The following is a 14,623-nucleotide window of genomic DNA, read 5'->3' as shown; positions in this document are numbered from 1 at the left end:
TTCCACGAATTGAAATGAGTGTTTTTCAAGAGTTATGATTGAAAAATGAAGAAATGTGTGTCATTTATTATTGACATTCGCTAATAAACATCAGCTACATTTTTACCTTTATTATTGTTAACATTAAAGTGAGTCACAAAGTAGATTATATGTACAAAATCTTGAGAGACTAAAATTGATGTTTAGAAAGATATATATATATCCTTACTCTACATCCATCATATTTCCGCAAACAATCAAATCTTTAACATGATACAACGGAAACACTTACTAAACCTACACATCCAACTAAATGAGTAGGTTTGGATGGGAGTTGACATTAGTTAAAATTTCAAACCATCATTCCACAATTAAATCAGTCTAAAAATTAATTCTCTTCTATGGTCAAATTCTTTTTTAAGGCCATATTTAGCATAAATATAAAAATTAAAAAGAAAAGAAAACTACTAAGTCTAAGTTATTTCTTGTTTTTAATTTGCTTTAGAGACACTTATTTATCCTTTTTTATCCAAAGGATTTAGATAATTAATGGTACAAAAGATAATTAAATAAATTATTCATATGTTAGAATGGGAAAGATATTTCATAAGATGACAGTTTGGCCGAGTGGTCTAAGGCGCCAGATTTAGGCTCTGGTCCGAAAGGGCGTGGGTTCAAATCCCACAGCTGTCATTTCTTTTTATTTTCTTATTTCTGAGATCACATATTTTACATCACTGTCACTATAACATGAGAAAAACAAAAGGAAGAAAATACAAGGTACATGATATATAGCAACTTACAATAACAGAATATACAAAAATAACTTTATAAATTTTTTAGATACTATCAAGGATATTCATTCAATCCTTCACCTTTTTGATAAGGAGCTAATCCATTTCGGGATCTGTAACTGCTCCTCTTAACAAATGTTATTCCTAAGAATTGAACTATCGACTTTGGAGATCCAATAGGACCTTACACAACCTTTCTCTCAGCATTAGGCCAGTTTATATGACTAATAATATAAAAATATAATTGTGTACAAAACAACCTTTTACTTTCATGCTGTCTAATACCTTTTCCTTTTATTAATAGAGATAGTAGTTGAGTTAGTTAGATTGGTTATAGTTAGCTGGATATTGGTTAGAGGCTACCTACTAATATAAAAGTCTCATTTTATGACAACATTCAGAATATTCAAACTCAACTATTAACTCTGTGGGCTCTACCATGTTTTCTAACATTTATCTTGTACAATTATGCCAACCTATTCTATAGAGTCCATTTGTGAAGCCAAACACTCTCACATGTCGGGTTTGTTAGCTAACAATCATAAGTTCCATCTAATTAGCTAACAATCATAAGTTCCATAAGCTCTCTGGTTTGTTTCAAGAGAACTATAGAACTAGATTTAACAGCACAGGACCACAAAATTATATCATTCTAAACCAAAGTACATAACAGTTATAAAGTTCATTTTCATTGACCACATTCAACATCTCATTTTCACTGAACACATGCAATAGTAGCACTATCCAGGTTGAAGTTTCACAAAAGAAAAAGATTATAATAGTAACAAAGTGATTATCAAATAGGTTCAAAAATCCTTTTTACCAGCTTCGATGTCAATAAAAGCATCATTCAGTAAAAGTTTGCAAAATGGTCAATTTTCAACAAGTAAAAACACAGCTTAACATAGCTTTAGTAAAATCAACTATAGATTCCATTCAGTAAAGAAAAATCTTACTCATTTTAAAACATTTCATTTTGAATCAGTTTCATCTAATAATTGAAAGACAGTATGAATGCCTTAAGGAATAAGAAATTCCCTTCTTTTTTTTACTTCAATAAAAAAACGGGTAAGAGAAATAGTAATTCATGAAAGGGAAACTTAGGAAATGAGAAATGGCATTGATGGTTAATATCACGAAGGAAAAGTCAAAGAGAGATGCAGGATGTGTCACAATTGGTCCCAAATTCCAACACAAGTAACAACTGCATTACTACTACATACCCATTAATATCTATCTCACATATGCTAAACAATCGAGAGAGAGAGAAAATTCAATCTTTTGAAACGAAAATGATATCTAGTATCAAAACTCAGATGATCAGATGAGATAACAAAATGTACGTATATAATTAGTAGTTTATCTAGGTTTAAAAATGGAGGAACGATTTGTATAATTTAACTAAAACTCATGAGATATCAGTGTAATTTACTTTGACTATCATTTTCCAATACATGAATATCATTTTATTTAGAATATTTTGATTGCTGTTGTTTTGCAGCAAGCCTTTATTAGTAGGCCTTCTACTGTTGCTATATTACAATGGTGAAAAATGGTAGTCTTTCTGGTATTCTTCCTAATAACAGTTGGGATATCCTTAACATGTGCACACATTACAAAACTCTTCAAAAGGATCAAATACATAGTTCCACACCCCCTTTTCATTACTGCTAATATAGACATGGACTAACACATTTGCTACATATTCTTGCAACAATTTTCTAAACTTAACTAGCAAAATTCATTTCAGCTATTCTCTGCAATGCAAAGAGAACAAAATTTTCGAAAACCAATAATTAGTGTGCATTCACCAATGAGGAGGACACTCAATATCAGTGTTTGGAGACATTGTCTTAACTCTTAAGCCAAGAACAGCTAATTTTATTCTTCGCTTCCAACTTTCTGCTTCTTTTGTCTGAAAGTTAGAAACAAATCAAAATATTAATGTTGACACTTACAGATATAACAAGCATAAGAGGCTGTAACCAAGATAAAATAAAAAGGTACAAGGCATGATTGTCAAATAGACAAGGTATTTTCAGGCTATGACCCATGCCAATTTTCCCTCAGTGTTTTCCCCCTCTACCATTCCCTACTGTAGTAATGTAAAACACAAGAACAGAGTATTAAGAATTTTCTAATATATTTGCCAGTAAGCAACTACTTTCACATAAACAGTCATACAAAATTGTATTGAATGAGTACAAGGGTACATCTTTTACAACTGCACAGTTGAGAGAATTGCATAATTTTGCAGCCTATTCATTGGTAATATAGTTTTGGTTCTCTGCAGCATAGCCTATAGATAACATTGTAAAAAACACTTGCATAGTCAATTTAATCCCCATCACCCATGACAAATCACTAAAAATGTACAAAACCTATTACAGACAAAACAAAAACAATTCATACTACCATAGTTTGACTTATATTTTGCAAAGTCTCAGAAAAATAATAAGCTGATAAACGTACCTTCTCAATAATGGTTGTATATCAGCACCAACAGTTTTACTTAGCTCTTCAACAGTTTGAGTAACCTCAGTATTACATTTCAACAAGTTGCAAGCATCTAAAAAAGCACAAGATTTCACTATATCTGGGATAAGTGATGAATCCTTCATCTCTTCTTTAAGTTGTTCCATCAAAACAAGTGCTGCAAAAAGGCACATGGGGAGGTAAGAAAAATGTGGCTAACCAAATAGTTTAATTAATTAGTAGTCATATATTATCTAGCTAATAGCGCAGGAAGTGAATGGTTTTAATGCACTTGGTATTTCAAGTGATTGCAACTAGTATATCAAAATTCAAGTCAGTTCTAATTCTCAGTGATTCAAGTTGAAAGCATCAAGAGGGATTATGAATTGTGACCGAAGTATTCAATAAAGTCAGTGTATAAGAATGCATCAGTCAAGTGGTGGCAGACCCCAGGACAGACCAGCGTCCTTTAAAGATTTCAAGAGATGCAAGCAAAGAACAGCTTGAGATATTAATTTAATTAATTATTGTTTACATACACACAAAGAGAAGGTCGACTCCAGACCCTTAGTGAAGGTTAAACCAATATACCAAATCCCCAATACTAGGGAAATGCTTTCTTTCTTTTCATTTTCTTTTTAGATTTAAAACTCTTGATCCCTGCCTCACATTCATTATCAATATTAAGTAATGATGAAACACAGAAAAAAGATAAAAGCATACGGTCTTCCATGTATGATCAAGGAATGTTAGGCATGCAAATAAGTTAGAAACAAAGTCATACCAATTGCTCGAATCATCTTAAGGTCAAATTTATTAGCAAGTTCACCATAGCCCATCGTTTTTGCACGCTGAATGATCAGCAATTTCAAGCTAATCAGCATATCCTGCAAATTTTGAATATCATAAGTTAACTTTCAAGATAAAACACACGAAAATAAAGGGATACAATTTTCATGAAACTCACATCACATGTCTGGCTGTGATTAGTTGAGTCCACTTAAGACTAGATTTTCACAAATAACCTGGTCAAAACCACAGGCTCTATGACCCAGCCTCTTTTTATGAACTGCTTATAACCCAACTAATTATGCATTAAAATTTTAGATTAGATGTGGCCGGTGGCCCTCACATAAATAGCACAGGATCATAGATTGTGCTACCTTGTTTTATTCCTAGTTTCCTTCATTACTTTTGGATTACTATTTCTTTTCTTTATTCTTTATTTCTTCTATCCTCTGGTAATATTATTATTCTATAATAAAACAAAATACTAAGTGTAATCATTCTTCTATCCTTTCTAATTTCTGGGTAAGATTTCTTGAATGAAACTTGATAATAAAGAAAAGAAGGGAAGATGGTGGTTACAATCTCAGACTCAGAAAGTGTGCAAAGCCAAGCCACATCTTGAACAGTTATCTCACTAATCATGTTTTTCAATCTTTTCCTTGAGCCTCCGTCCTTCATTGTATCCTCCTATCTAGTATCAACCTATAATCAAAACAACGATTCTAAGTTTTGAAATCCTGTTTAAATTAGTTTAAAAAATAAAACATAATAGTTTAAACTTGAAATTATTATCCTAAAAATTTACCACTAATATGAAATAAGATGTGATACCAAACCAGACATGAGAATATTAAAGGTTAAGCAAAAAAATGTATTTGTTTATCATAAGAATTCAAGAAACTCAAGCAAGTGATAATAATGTAGAAGACTCAGTCTGTTTGATAATGTAATTAAATCACATAATTAAATTTGTACAACACTGCTAAGAGCAACTCAACTAATTAGTAACAACACTTGGATCTCATAACAGAACAGAACATTCATGGAAAATACAAAATAATGAGAATAGAGTGTAAAAAGGTGAATCGATGAATTTCTAAGAAATTGTTAACTGATATCTTCTCACAAAAATAAACAGGAATAGGAGGAGAGGAATAAGGATATAGAAGATACCAAACAACAACATAAAATAAAGAAGAAAGGGGAAGCCACATGAACTGAGTAAAGCGATGAAGGGAAGATGAAGTATGGACCTATTAACAAATACGGGAACCTATTTTTCTCTTCTTTCTAGTTTTGTTTTACTATCTCTCTGAAAACCTACTTTTCATATTTTAAAGAAACAATAATGATTAAAGATAAATGGTAAACTAATAATATATAAAACTCTTATAATATTAGTACATAACTTCTTTTTCTCTTATAAAAATTATTTTAGAAGAGCCCAACCCAAAAGACAAGTCTATTAGGTGGGAGAGCCTCATGGATTAAGTACCACATTGGATTTGCTATTCTACTCAATGTGGGACTCCTAACAACATAATATGTATACGATGTTCATGAATTAATGACGAGATTACATTCTCTCATTTGGGCATGGCAATGGGGCAGGTCGGAATCGGGTCTGTGCTTACCCACATCATTATTATGCCTTTAATTTGTTGATTGAAAATGTTTTCCAAACCAGTGACTGCCATCAAAATACTTTTTAAAGATCCACCTTATATCAGATAATACTTAACAAAAAACTTATCTTTATCTACATTTATCTATCCGATAGTATTATCATCTAATGAAAAGTGTTTTTCCCCTCCAAAAATATTTCCTCTACTTGCTGAGAGATGCAATATGAAACCAAACTCTTTCTTAAACAACTCATAAAGTTAATCATTAATAAATACTACTACTTGTTTGAAAACGCTTCTCCTCTTTCTTCTTCCCTTCATCATTTTCTGTGCATAAGCTATTAAAATCTTGCACAAAGTCCAGAAACAAAAACTATGTAACCATTGACCTGAATAACCAATAAAACCACAAAAAACCATGATCAAAGTTAGAGTCTTAATAGCAAAATCTCAAAAGGGTACCTCTCTTTTAGTTCACTCTTACAGAACCTTCACTCCAAAACCATATATGAATTCCCTCCATTTCCTTCTTTCTTTATTTCTATTGGTTGTTGCACTTCTCAGCCCTCATCTAGTTCATGCAAACGTTGAGTTGAGAGCTCTTATGGACTTAAAATCTTCACTGGACCCAAAAGGCAAGGTACTTAGTTCATGGACTAGTTTTGGTGATCCATGCAGTGGTTCATTTGAAGGAGTTATGTGCAATGAGCATAGAAAAGTGACTAATATTTCCTTGCCAGGAAAGGGTCTTATTGGTCAAGTTTCATCAGTTGTGACTGAACTTAGATGCTTGTCAGGTTTGTATTTGCATTACAACACTCTCTTTCAGGGAAGATACCAAGAGAGATGTCCAATCTTAGTGAATTGGTTGATCTTTATGTCAACATGAATAATTTGTCTGGAAACATTCCTCCAGAGATTGGGAACATTACTAGCTTACAAGGTTAGTGTATAGTAATGCTGCTAACAGTAATACACACTTATGCATACAGTTTTTACTATATGATTGATGTGTTTGTTTCAGATACATTTTCGAATACTTGACACTATAAATGTATTCTACAACTTTTATATTCAATTCTCTAATTTTTATACTAAAGGGACGGCCTAGTGCATGAGATTTAGTGGGGTCTGATACCGAAAACTGGAAACAACCTTTCTGCTTGCAAGGGTAAGGCTGCATGCATTTATACTCTACAGCTTCTTAGCTGCTAGTCAAATTGCAAACATAGATTCTGATTCTGTAACAACACATAGTATGCAATTATGCATCAACTATTATTCATAGTATTCTGGTAGTTTATCTATCGAGTTATCTTATTCTATACTGGTTCAGTGCTTACCAAATTAGCTTTTTTGGGTTTAAATTTTTATAATATTTCGGACTTTCGGAGAAGATAACTAACTAACTTTTAGTTGAATAATAACATGACTGAAAAGTTGAATAAAACAAGTAGAAGCTTCAATAAATGTTAATCTTGAATTCCTTGAATTGTATTGAGGTAAATACCTTTAAAGGAAGTTGCTACTTGTAACAGCAATGTATTAGTTTCAGCATGTGCATTCTACTGAATTCAATTGTATGAAAATACTACCTTCCAATACTTACTGCAACATCAAAAATAATTATCAAAAAATCAAAAAAAAAATCAAAAAAAAATGGGTGGTGTTGTTAAGAGAGGAGAGTGAGATTAGAAGAATTGATACTCACCCATTGCTATGCATACGCCCCATGATTGATTGTTGTGTGTTGCGGCTTCGGTTCTGATTGAATTAGGGTTTTGAGATTTCTCTAAGAAAACGAAGCTGAAACCCTAGCTGCTATGTGTATGTGTGGCTGCTATGTGTGTGTGAGTGAAATTGTGTCGCTGCTCTTAGAAGATGAAGTGGCTATAATCAAAATATATCAATAATGTTAAGGATGTGTGGATTAAATTTTATTAGTATTTTATAAGAACCAAAAATAATAAAGAAATATTAATTCTTAAAATATTTATATTTGGCTTAATAATATATTATATTTGTTAATTTAATTATTTTTATCATTATTTTTTGTTCAATGATGATTCATAAGTACCCATAAATTCAAAGTCAATATAATTTTTGTATCTCTAAGACTTAAATTATTTGTTGATAACAATATAATGCTAGAATCAAGAAATGATTTAAACGAAACAAACAATAACATATGGGTTGTCATTTTATTATCATTATTTTAAGATTTATCGGAGATGACTGAATAATGATAAACAACTCAAGATTAAATAAAAAAATTGCATAGTATATAAAAAATTATATACTAAAAAAATACTATATAAAAAATTGATAAATCTATATTTGTTTATAAAAATAAATCGTGGTGTAACTATTAGAATGAAGTAATTTCCTCTTTCCTGTTTTGCTCTTAACATTCTTTATTTTCTACAAAATAATATGTAATTTTAGGTAACCACAACCAACACATTTAGGGATAATAATAAGGTGGGGCGAGTGCTAGTAATGCCTATTGATTTCCATATTCGAATTTTTGCGGTACCTTTGTGAATAACATGTATCTAAGGGTGTGTCCAATATGTTTTTAAGTTTAAGTATATATTTATATGTTCAGTAATAGGGAGTGACTTGTGAGAACAGTTCTCATACAAAAATTGTGACAACAATAAATCTTAGTCTTACCATTAATCATGGCTGTTTGTGATTAAAAGTTAGTTATTAGTCACATGATAGTCATGTGCATATATCTTTAAATCTTGATTATTCAGATAAGATTCTGTTAGAAATTGTTTGAAAATGATAGGTTTTAATGTGATTTAAATACATATTAATGAGGCCATAAATAGGGATCTTGAGGGTGTGAAATGAAAAAACTCCAAAGTCCCACATTACTTGGAGGAGGGAAGTTAAAAGGCTTTATAAGCCTTAAGTTGCAACCTTGGAGTATACTTCAGGGGGTACAATGGGTTTTGTGAGTGGGTGAGGACTCACACAAACAAAACCCCTCCAAACACACGCATGTGTGCACACCACCACCACCACCTTTGCCGTTGTCCGGCTGACTCGTGGTCGGGTCTGTCAGACAGAGGTTTGGGTCCAACATTCTTTTTAAATAAATTTTATTTATTTTGTTTTGGGCTTTTGGACTGTGTGTTGACCAATCAACACACGCATGCCACACGTGTGTGACTCAATCCACACGGTTGGCAAGTGAGGGGAGTGGGGTGGAAGACTCGATCATGATAAGGAGTTGTTGAGGTGGTAAAATTTTCCATCATCGGATCGTGGGATTTACCACCCACTGTGATCGTCAAATGAGGGAGCCGTTGAAGGCCTCAGACTATAAATAGAGGTTTCATCCCCTCATTATCATTTGCATCAGTCGATCAATCTTCCTCGACTTTCTTCCTTCCCCCCTATAATATTCTACCAACGCATTTCCAGCACTTTTCTCACTTTCTTTCTGTGGCACTTGAGAGCACACGCAGCCAAAGTGAGAATTTCGAAAACTGATAATTATAGTTAGTATTGTGGGAAACGAATTGGCAATGGTAGCCATATTGTGGGAATTCGAGAATTGAGACTATTAGCCATATTGTGAGCATATTCGAGAGCGATTCTTACGATGTAGTAAAAAATCGTGTAACAGATAACTGAGCTGTTTTATCCTTGGGACTATGTGGTTGATAGTCTGTTTGCACAATTTTAGCGGTACCATGAAACATCTTAAAGAGAACGACTTGGTCGTGCCTCAACCAGTAAAGATTATTTCGTGCCATTCAGAATTATTACGAGCTACGTAAACAACAATTTAAAGATGTTTCTACTATAATGACATTCATAGATAATATTACTAGATCGAACAACTATGACCTGAACAAAACATTTTGGTTTGATGGGACAAATTTTAAATCTTGGCAACAAAAGATGGAATTTTTTCTCATAGTGAAAAATGTTGTCCACGTTTTGAAAACTGATATTCGAGTGGTGTCAGATGAGGCTGAAAAAGAGAAAAGAGATAATTTGGCTAGTGAAATAGCTCCCTGGAATGAAAGTGATTACTTATGTAAAAACTTCATTATGAATGGGTTGTCTGATGATCTCTATAATTACTACAACTCATACAAGTCTACCAAATTAATTTGGTATGCACTTGAAAAGAAATATGGTACTAAGGAAGTTGAGACTAAAAGTATGTTGTTAGTCGCTACCTTAAGTATTAGATGACTTATGATAAATCAATAGAGTCTCAATTCCACGAGATACATAAAATTGCTCATAAGATCATTTTTGAGGGCATGCCTTTAGATGAGCAATTCCAAGTGACTGTCATAATTGACAAACTGCCTCCTAGTTGGAAGGACTTCAAAAACCTCCTAAGGCATAAGACCAAAGAAATTTCTTTGAAATCTCTGATCACTCGTCTTCGTATTAAAGAAGAGGCCCGTAAGCAAGATCAGAGATATGAGGTATTGATTGTCTCCAACAATAGCACTAAGAAGAAATTCTCAGGTGCGATTCTGAAGCCTTATGACACTAACTTCAAGAATTGGAGTCACAATGGAAATAAGGCTAAGAACACTAGTCGTAACAAGATTTGGAACTCCCAAAAGGTCCAATATGCTAAGCTACCCGCTAAGAATGACTAGCAACCTGTTCACCTGCTTCAATTGAGCCCTACTTGATAGACCCTAACTCCAAAAAACCAATGGACTTCCTTCTTGCATCAACGCTGCTCCTAGACCTTTACTAGATGCATCAGTCTCAACAATAAATATCTTAGAGAAATTGGGTACTACTAATAGAGGTAGGTTGACCAAAATATCCTTCAGAGTTTGAAAAGCCAAAGTAGCAGTTTCATTCCACATAAAACTGTCATTTTTAAGTAACTCAGTTAAAGGGTTTGACTATTTTGCCATATCCATGTACAAACCTCCTATAGTACCCTATAAGTCCAAGGAATCCCGTCAATCCTTAGGAACAGGACAAGAAGCCATTGTTTCAACCTTGGCTTTGTCTGCTGCAGCCCCGGAATTAGATATGATGTGGCCTAAGTATTCCAAACTATTTTGAGCAAAACTACACTTCTTCTTATTAACCTTCAGTGAGTTCTTTCTCAATACTTCCAAAACTTCCCTTAGATGACCCTCATGAGCTTTTTTAGTGTGGTTATACACCAAAATCTCATCAAAGAAGACCAAGGCAAATTTCCTTAGAAATGGTCTCAATACCTCATTCATAAGGGCTTGGAATATGGAAGGAGCATTGGTCAGCTCAAAAAGCATGACCACCAATTTATAGTGTCTTTCATGTGTTCTAAAGGTTGTTTTATCAATGTCATATTCTTTCATTTTGATTTGATGGTAACCTGCCTTTAAATCCAACTTAGTAAAAGTGGTGGCTCCTCCAATCGCATCCAGCAATTCCTCATTAATTGGAATAAGAAACTCTTTGGGTATAGTTACCTTATTCAAGGCACGATAATCAACACAAAATCTCCAGCCTCCATCTTTTTTCTTCGCCAGAATGATAGGACTAGAATAAGGGCTAATGTTATACCCGATTACCCCAACCTCCAACATCTCCCCTACTAACCTTTCTATTTCAGTTTTTTGGTAATGAGGATACATGTAGGATCTGAGATTTGGAGTTGAAGCTGCTTCTACCAAATGTATAGCATGATCCTGCTTCCTGGTTGGAGGTAGGCCTTTAGGTTATGAGAACAAGTCCTCAAATTCTGCCAATAGACTCAAAATAGGAATAGCTGGAACCACCCGAGTCTTTGGATTGCAGGTATTCATTTGACATTGAATTAACAACCCTTCCCTTTCCTCCTTTAGTATCTGCGTCAATGCTCCATTTGAGAGTTTGGTCCTGGATAAAGCTAGATTCCCTGATATGGTAATCAATTCATCCCCTTTCTTGGCCTAAAGTTCCAGTTTGTCAAAATCCACCTTGATTTCTCCCCACCGTGCTAACCAATCAAAACCTAATACCATATCAACCCCTTTCAATGTGAACAAATAGAAGTCTCGAGATTCTTGCAATTATTACATTTGAAACCTCAACTTAGCACACTTCCCTATGCATTTCACCTTGTGACCATCCCCTACTTCCGCACAATAAGGAGGAGTGTCCTCTATTGTCAAATTCAGCTTCTCTACTAACTCAATGGCTATGAAGTTGTGGAATACTCCACAATCTATCAAAATAACCACTGTCTCCCCTTGACTACTCTTTCTACCTTCCATGATTTAGTAGTTGTAAATCTTGGCATTGAAAACGGGGATAAATGTAAGGACTTGAAAGATTGTAGGATGTCTTCTTGGCCCTCTAACTCCACCTTCTCATCTTCTTCCAATAGGATCATCCTAAACTGTCTGTTATTGCATCTATGATCCCTGTTATAAGGCTCATCACATCTAAAACACAAGCCTCTCTCCCTCTTTTCTCTGAGTTCAACATTGGTTAGTTTCTTATACTCTCATCCTCTAGTTACTCTCCTCTAGTTGATTTCATCTCCTCCTTGACTCAAGTTACTGCCCCTGCTAACTTCATTACTAGTGGAACATTCTCCACCCTTTTCCATATTAGCTTTGGACTCTACTGTGACAGTCTTAGTATGAGAGCTCTGCCTATAACTTCCTTGAGGTATAGAATTGTAGGTATAACTATTCTTCTTACTAAACATCATATTCTTCTCCTCAATCAAGAACACTTTTTGAATAATTTTAGAAAGGGAATGTAACTCATAAAGCTTTACCTCAACTTGCAGTTCTTCTTTAAGACCATTCTAAAAGATACCCCTCACAAATTCTTAGTCTATTGACCTCAATGCTCCCACATACTTCTCAAAATCTTCAATGTACTCCTCCATTGCTCCTTTTTGTTTGAGGTAAAGTAACTACTCGAAAGGATTTTGGATCATTGAAGGTTGAAACCTTCTCACCACAGCTATCTTAAATCCTTCCCAATTTGGATTAGGATTACACTTCTCCCACCAATGGTACCAACTCAAAGCTTTTCTTTCTAAGGCCATAACCGTGGCTTACATTTTCTCCCCTTCAGTCACCTCTTTCTGCAAGAAATATCGTTCCAATCTATGTGTCCAGCCAAAAGCAACTTTTCTAGCAAAGATTGGAATCTCTAATTTCCTCCATTTCTCCCTTCGCCCTAATTACTCGCTCCTTCCTCCCGTACTTCCCATTCCTTCGTGAAAAGGTCTTTCTAGATTCCGAGTTTGGCCAACCTTAACCACCAATTATGCGATTTGTTCTTCATGTTTCTTCGTCAATGCTTCCGCGAATTCCAATCGAATTCGCATCTCTTATCTTTCTTGCTCCTAATCCTCAGCAGGTCTAGCCATGCTTCTTGTCTTCATATGCAACACCAATTGAAGCGTGGATTTTTCAGGGCACCAGAAATGGTGCTCTGATACCAGTGTTAGCACTGGTAGTGAATATAGAGAGAATTTAGGAAGAACACACACAAATTGAATGAAACTACAAGGATTAGGAAACCCTAAATCATGTACTTTTATTGATTGTGAGTAAAGATTACAAGTTGGAAGTGGAAAATAGTAACTTCTCTGACCGATTTCCAGAAATCAGTTAACCACTCATTTCTTACCAAAAACTAACTTCCCACTAACCTTTTCCCTCCTTTTATACACTTCTTATCCTAACTACTTTCTCAAAAGTCAGTTATTTCTCTCCTAAATGTCACGTTGGCGCCTAGAATACACTTTGGTAATAGAAGGCTTTGGTCTACTCCTTATTCTATCAATCTTCCTTATTCTATCAGCTGGCCTCCATAAGCTTCTAGCAGATGATGTTGTTTTCTCAGCTCTTAAAATAAGTGCTGCTATGGGATATCTACCAAATACACTTCACTGAGAAGAGTGACATATATGCATTTGGTGTTATTGTTCTTCAAGTCCTATCAGGTAAGACAACAATAGGAGGCTCAATCCGAATAGCGGTTGAGTCTTTCAAATTTGATGATTTTGTTAACACAAATCCGAAGGGAGGATATTGTAAATCTGAAGCAGAAATTCTTTCAAAGGTTGCAATGTTGTGGATACATGAGGTTCCTGAACAAAGGCCAACCATGATGGAATTTGTTCAAAAGTTGGCTAGGATTCCTTCTCATTCTTCATGATCTACCACTTCCTATGGATATTATTTGACATTGAAACATGAGTTTCAAATCTATGCACTAACGGTGTTAATGATTATTAATAAATTAATAGTAGATGATATATTGACAGTGTAAAAAATATTTACATTGTTAATATATACATATTAAATCCTTGAAACATTTGTTAATAGCTTCATTCATGGGTTTTGGTTAGCATAGTGGTTAGATTATACATTTCCAAGTAAATGTAAATTTAGATGAAATCATGCATTGCTTATTGACCACAACTCAAATAATGTAACTCTAGATAACGAAGAAATATAAAGATATATTTTTACTCTTCTAAGAACTTAGAATTAAGTCAACAGTAAGGAGGATTGCTTTCGGATTGAAAATAGGACCCACTACTTATTATTTATTGGGAAATGTGAGACATATTCTATGAATACATGTGACACTCATTAAATAGAGAATAAACAATGTGATTTATAGTCTCACATGCAATCACTCATAATAAAGTGTGTTGAAAACAATATTAGTGTTATTGCTACTGATTATTTGGGTAGATTTCTCAATTTTAACATAAAATTTCAAGGAGAAAGAGTTGTTCACCTTGCATTTTGAGTGAAGTCCTAGAACTGATTTAGTGTTAAGGACCAAGGGGTTTGGAGGTAGCAAAACTCAGCCATGGCCCCAAGATTTGAAACACATGCAAACATAAGGGATAAGATCATAAGAGTAAGAATGGGTGGAAGCAGAATGGAGAAGCTAATGAGAATTGGTTATAAATTCTACAATTTGTTCTTACAATATATATATATATATATA

The 14,623-nt window shown here is 34.0% G+C and overlaps 1 protein-coding gene and 1 non-coding gene across 3 annotated transcripts; one reads left to right on the top strand and one right to left on the bottom strand.

Annotated features, from left to right (window-relative positions):
- The first annotated feature begins 592 nt into the window (after positions 1-592).
- TRNAL-UAG lies at positions 593-672 on the top strand. The gene has a single exon. It is a non-coding gene; the product is annotated as a tRNA-Leu (tRNA).
- A 1,588-nt stretch (positions 673-2,260) lies between these two features.
- LOC109341710 lies at positions 2,261-7,509 on the bottom strand. Of its 2 annotated transcripts, XM_019579661.1 has the most exons (6): positions 7,374-7,509; positions 7,173-7,270; positions 4,617-4,739; positions 4,033-4,135; positions 3,246-3,426; positions 2,261-2,688 (listed from the first exon to the last, which is right to left on the bottom strand). In XM_019579661.1, the coding sequence occupies exons 3-6, from the start codon at positions 4,713-4,715 to the stop codon at positions 2,655-2,657; spliced, it is 417 nt and encodes a 138-aa protein (XP_019435206.1). In that variant the 5' UTR covers positions 4,716-4,739; positions 7,173-7,270; positions 7,374-7,509; the 3' UTR covers positions 2,261-2,654. The 2 variants fall into 2 exon arrangements, with proteins under 2 accessions (XP_019435206.1, XP_019435208.1); XM_019579663.1 differs by lacking the exon at positions 7,173-7,270.
- Positions 7,510-14,623: the final 7,114 nt, after the last annotated feature.

The sequence above is a fragment of the Lupinus angustifolius genome, unplaced genomic scaffold (genome assembly GCF_001865875.1).
Source record: "Lupinus angustifolius cultivar Tanjil unplaced genomic scaffold, LupAngTanjil_v1.0 Scaffold_593, whole genome shotgun sequence".
Classification (NCBI taxonomy): domain Eukaryota; kingdom Viridiplantae; phylum Streptophyta; class Magnoliopsida; order Fabales; family Fabaceae; genus Lupinus; species Lupinus angustifolius.
The sequence above is the reverse complement of the archived record's forward strand: the minus strand, read 5'-3'. Positions and strand labels throughout refer to the sequence as shown.

Excerpts from the sequence above, each read along its gene's own strand:
- LOC109341710 (XM_019579661.1), bottom strand. The coding sequence starts at position 4,715 with ATGAAGGACGGAGGCTCAAGGAAAAGATTGAAAAACATGATTAGTGAG. Across the intron at positions 3,427-4,032 it reads TAAGATGATTCGAGCAATTG|CACTTGTTTTGATGGAACAA; the intron begins GTATGACTTTGT and ends GCCTTTTTGCAG. Across the intron at positions 2,689-3,245 it reads ATACAACCATTATTGAGAAG|ACAAAAGAAGCAGAAAGTTG; the intron begins GTACGTTTATCA and ends TCTAACTTTCAG.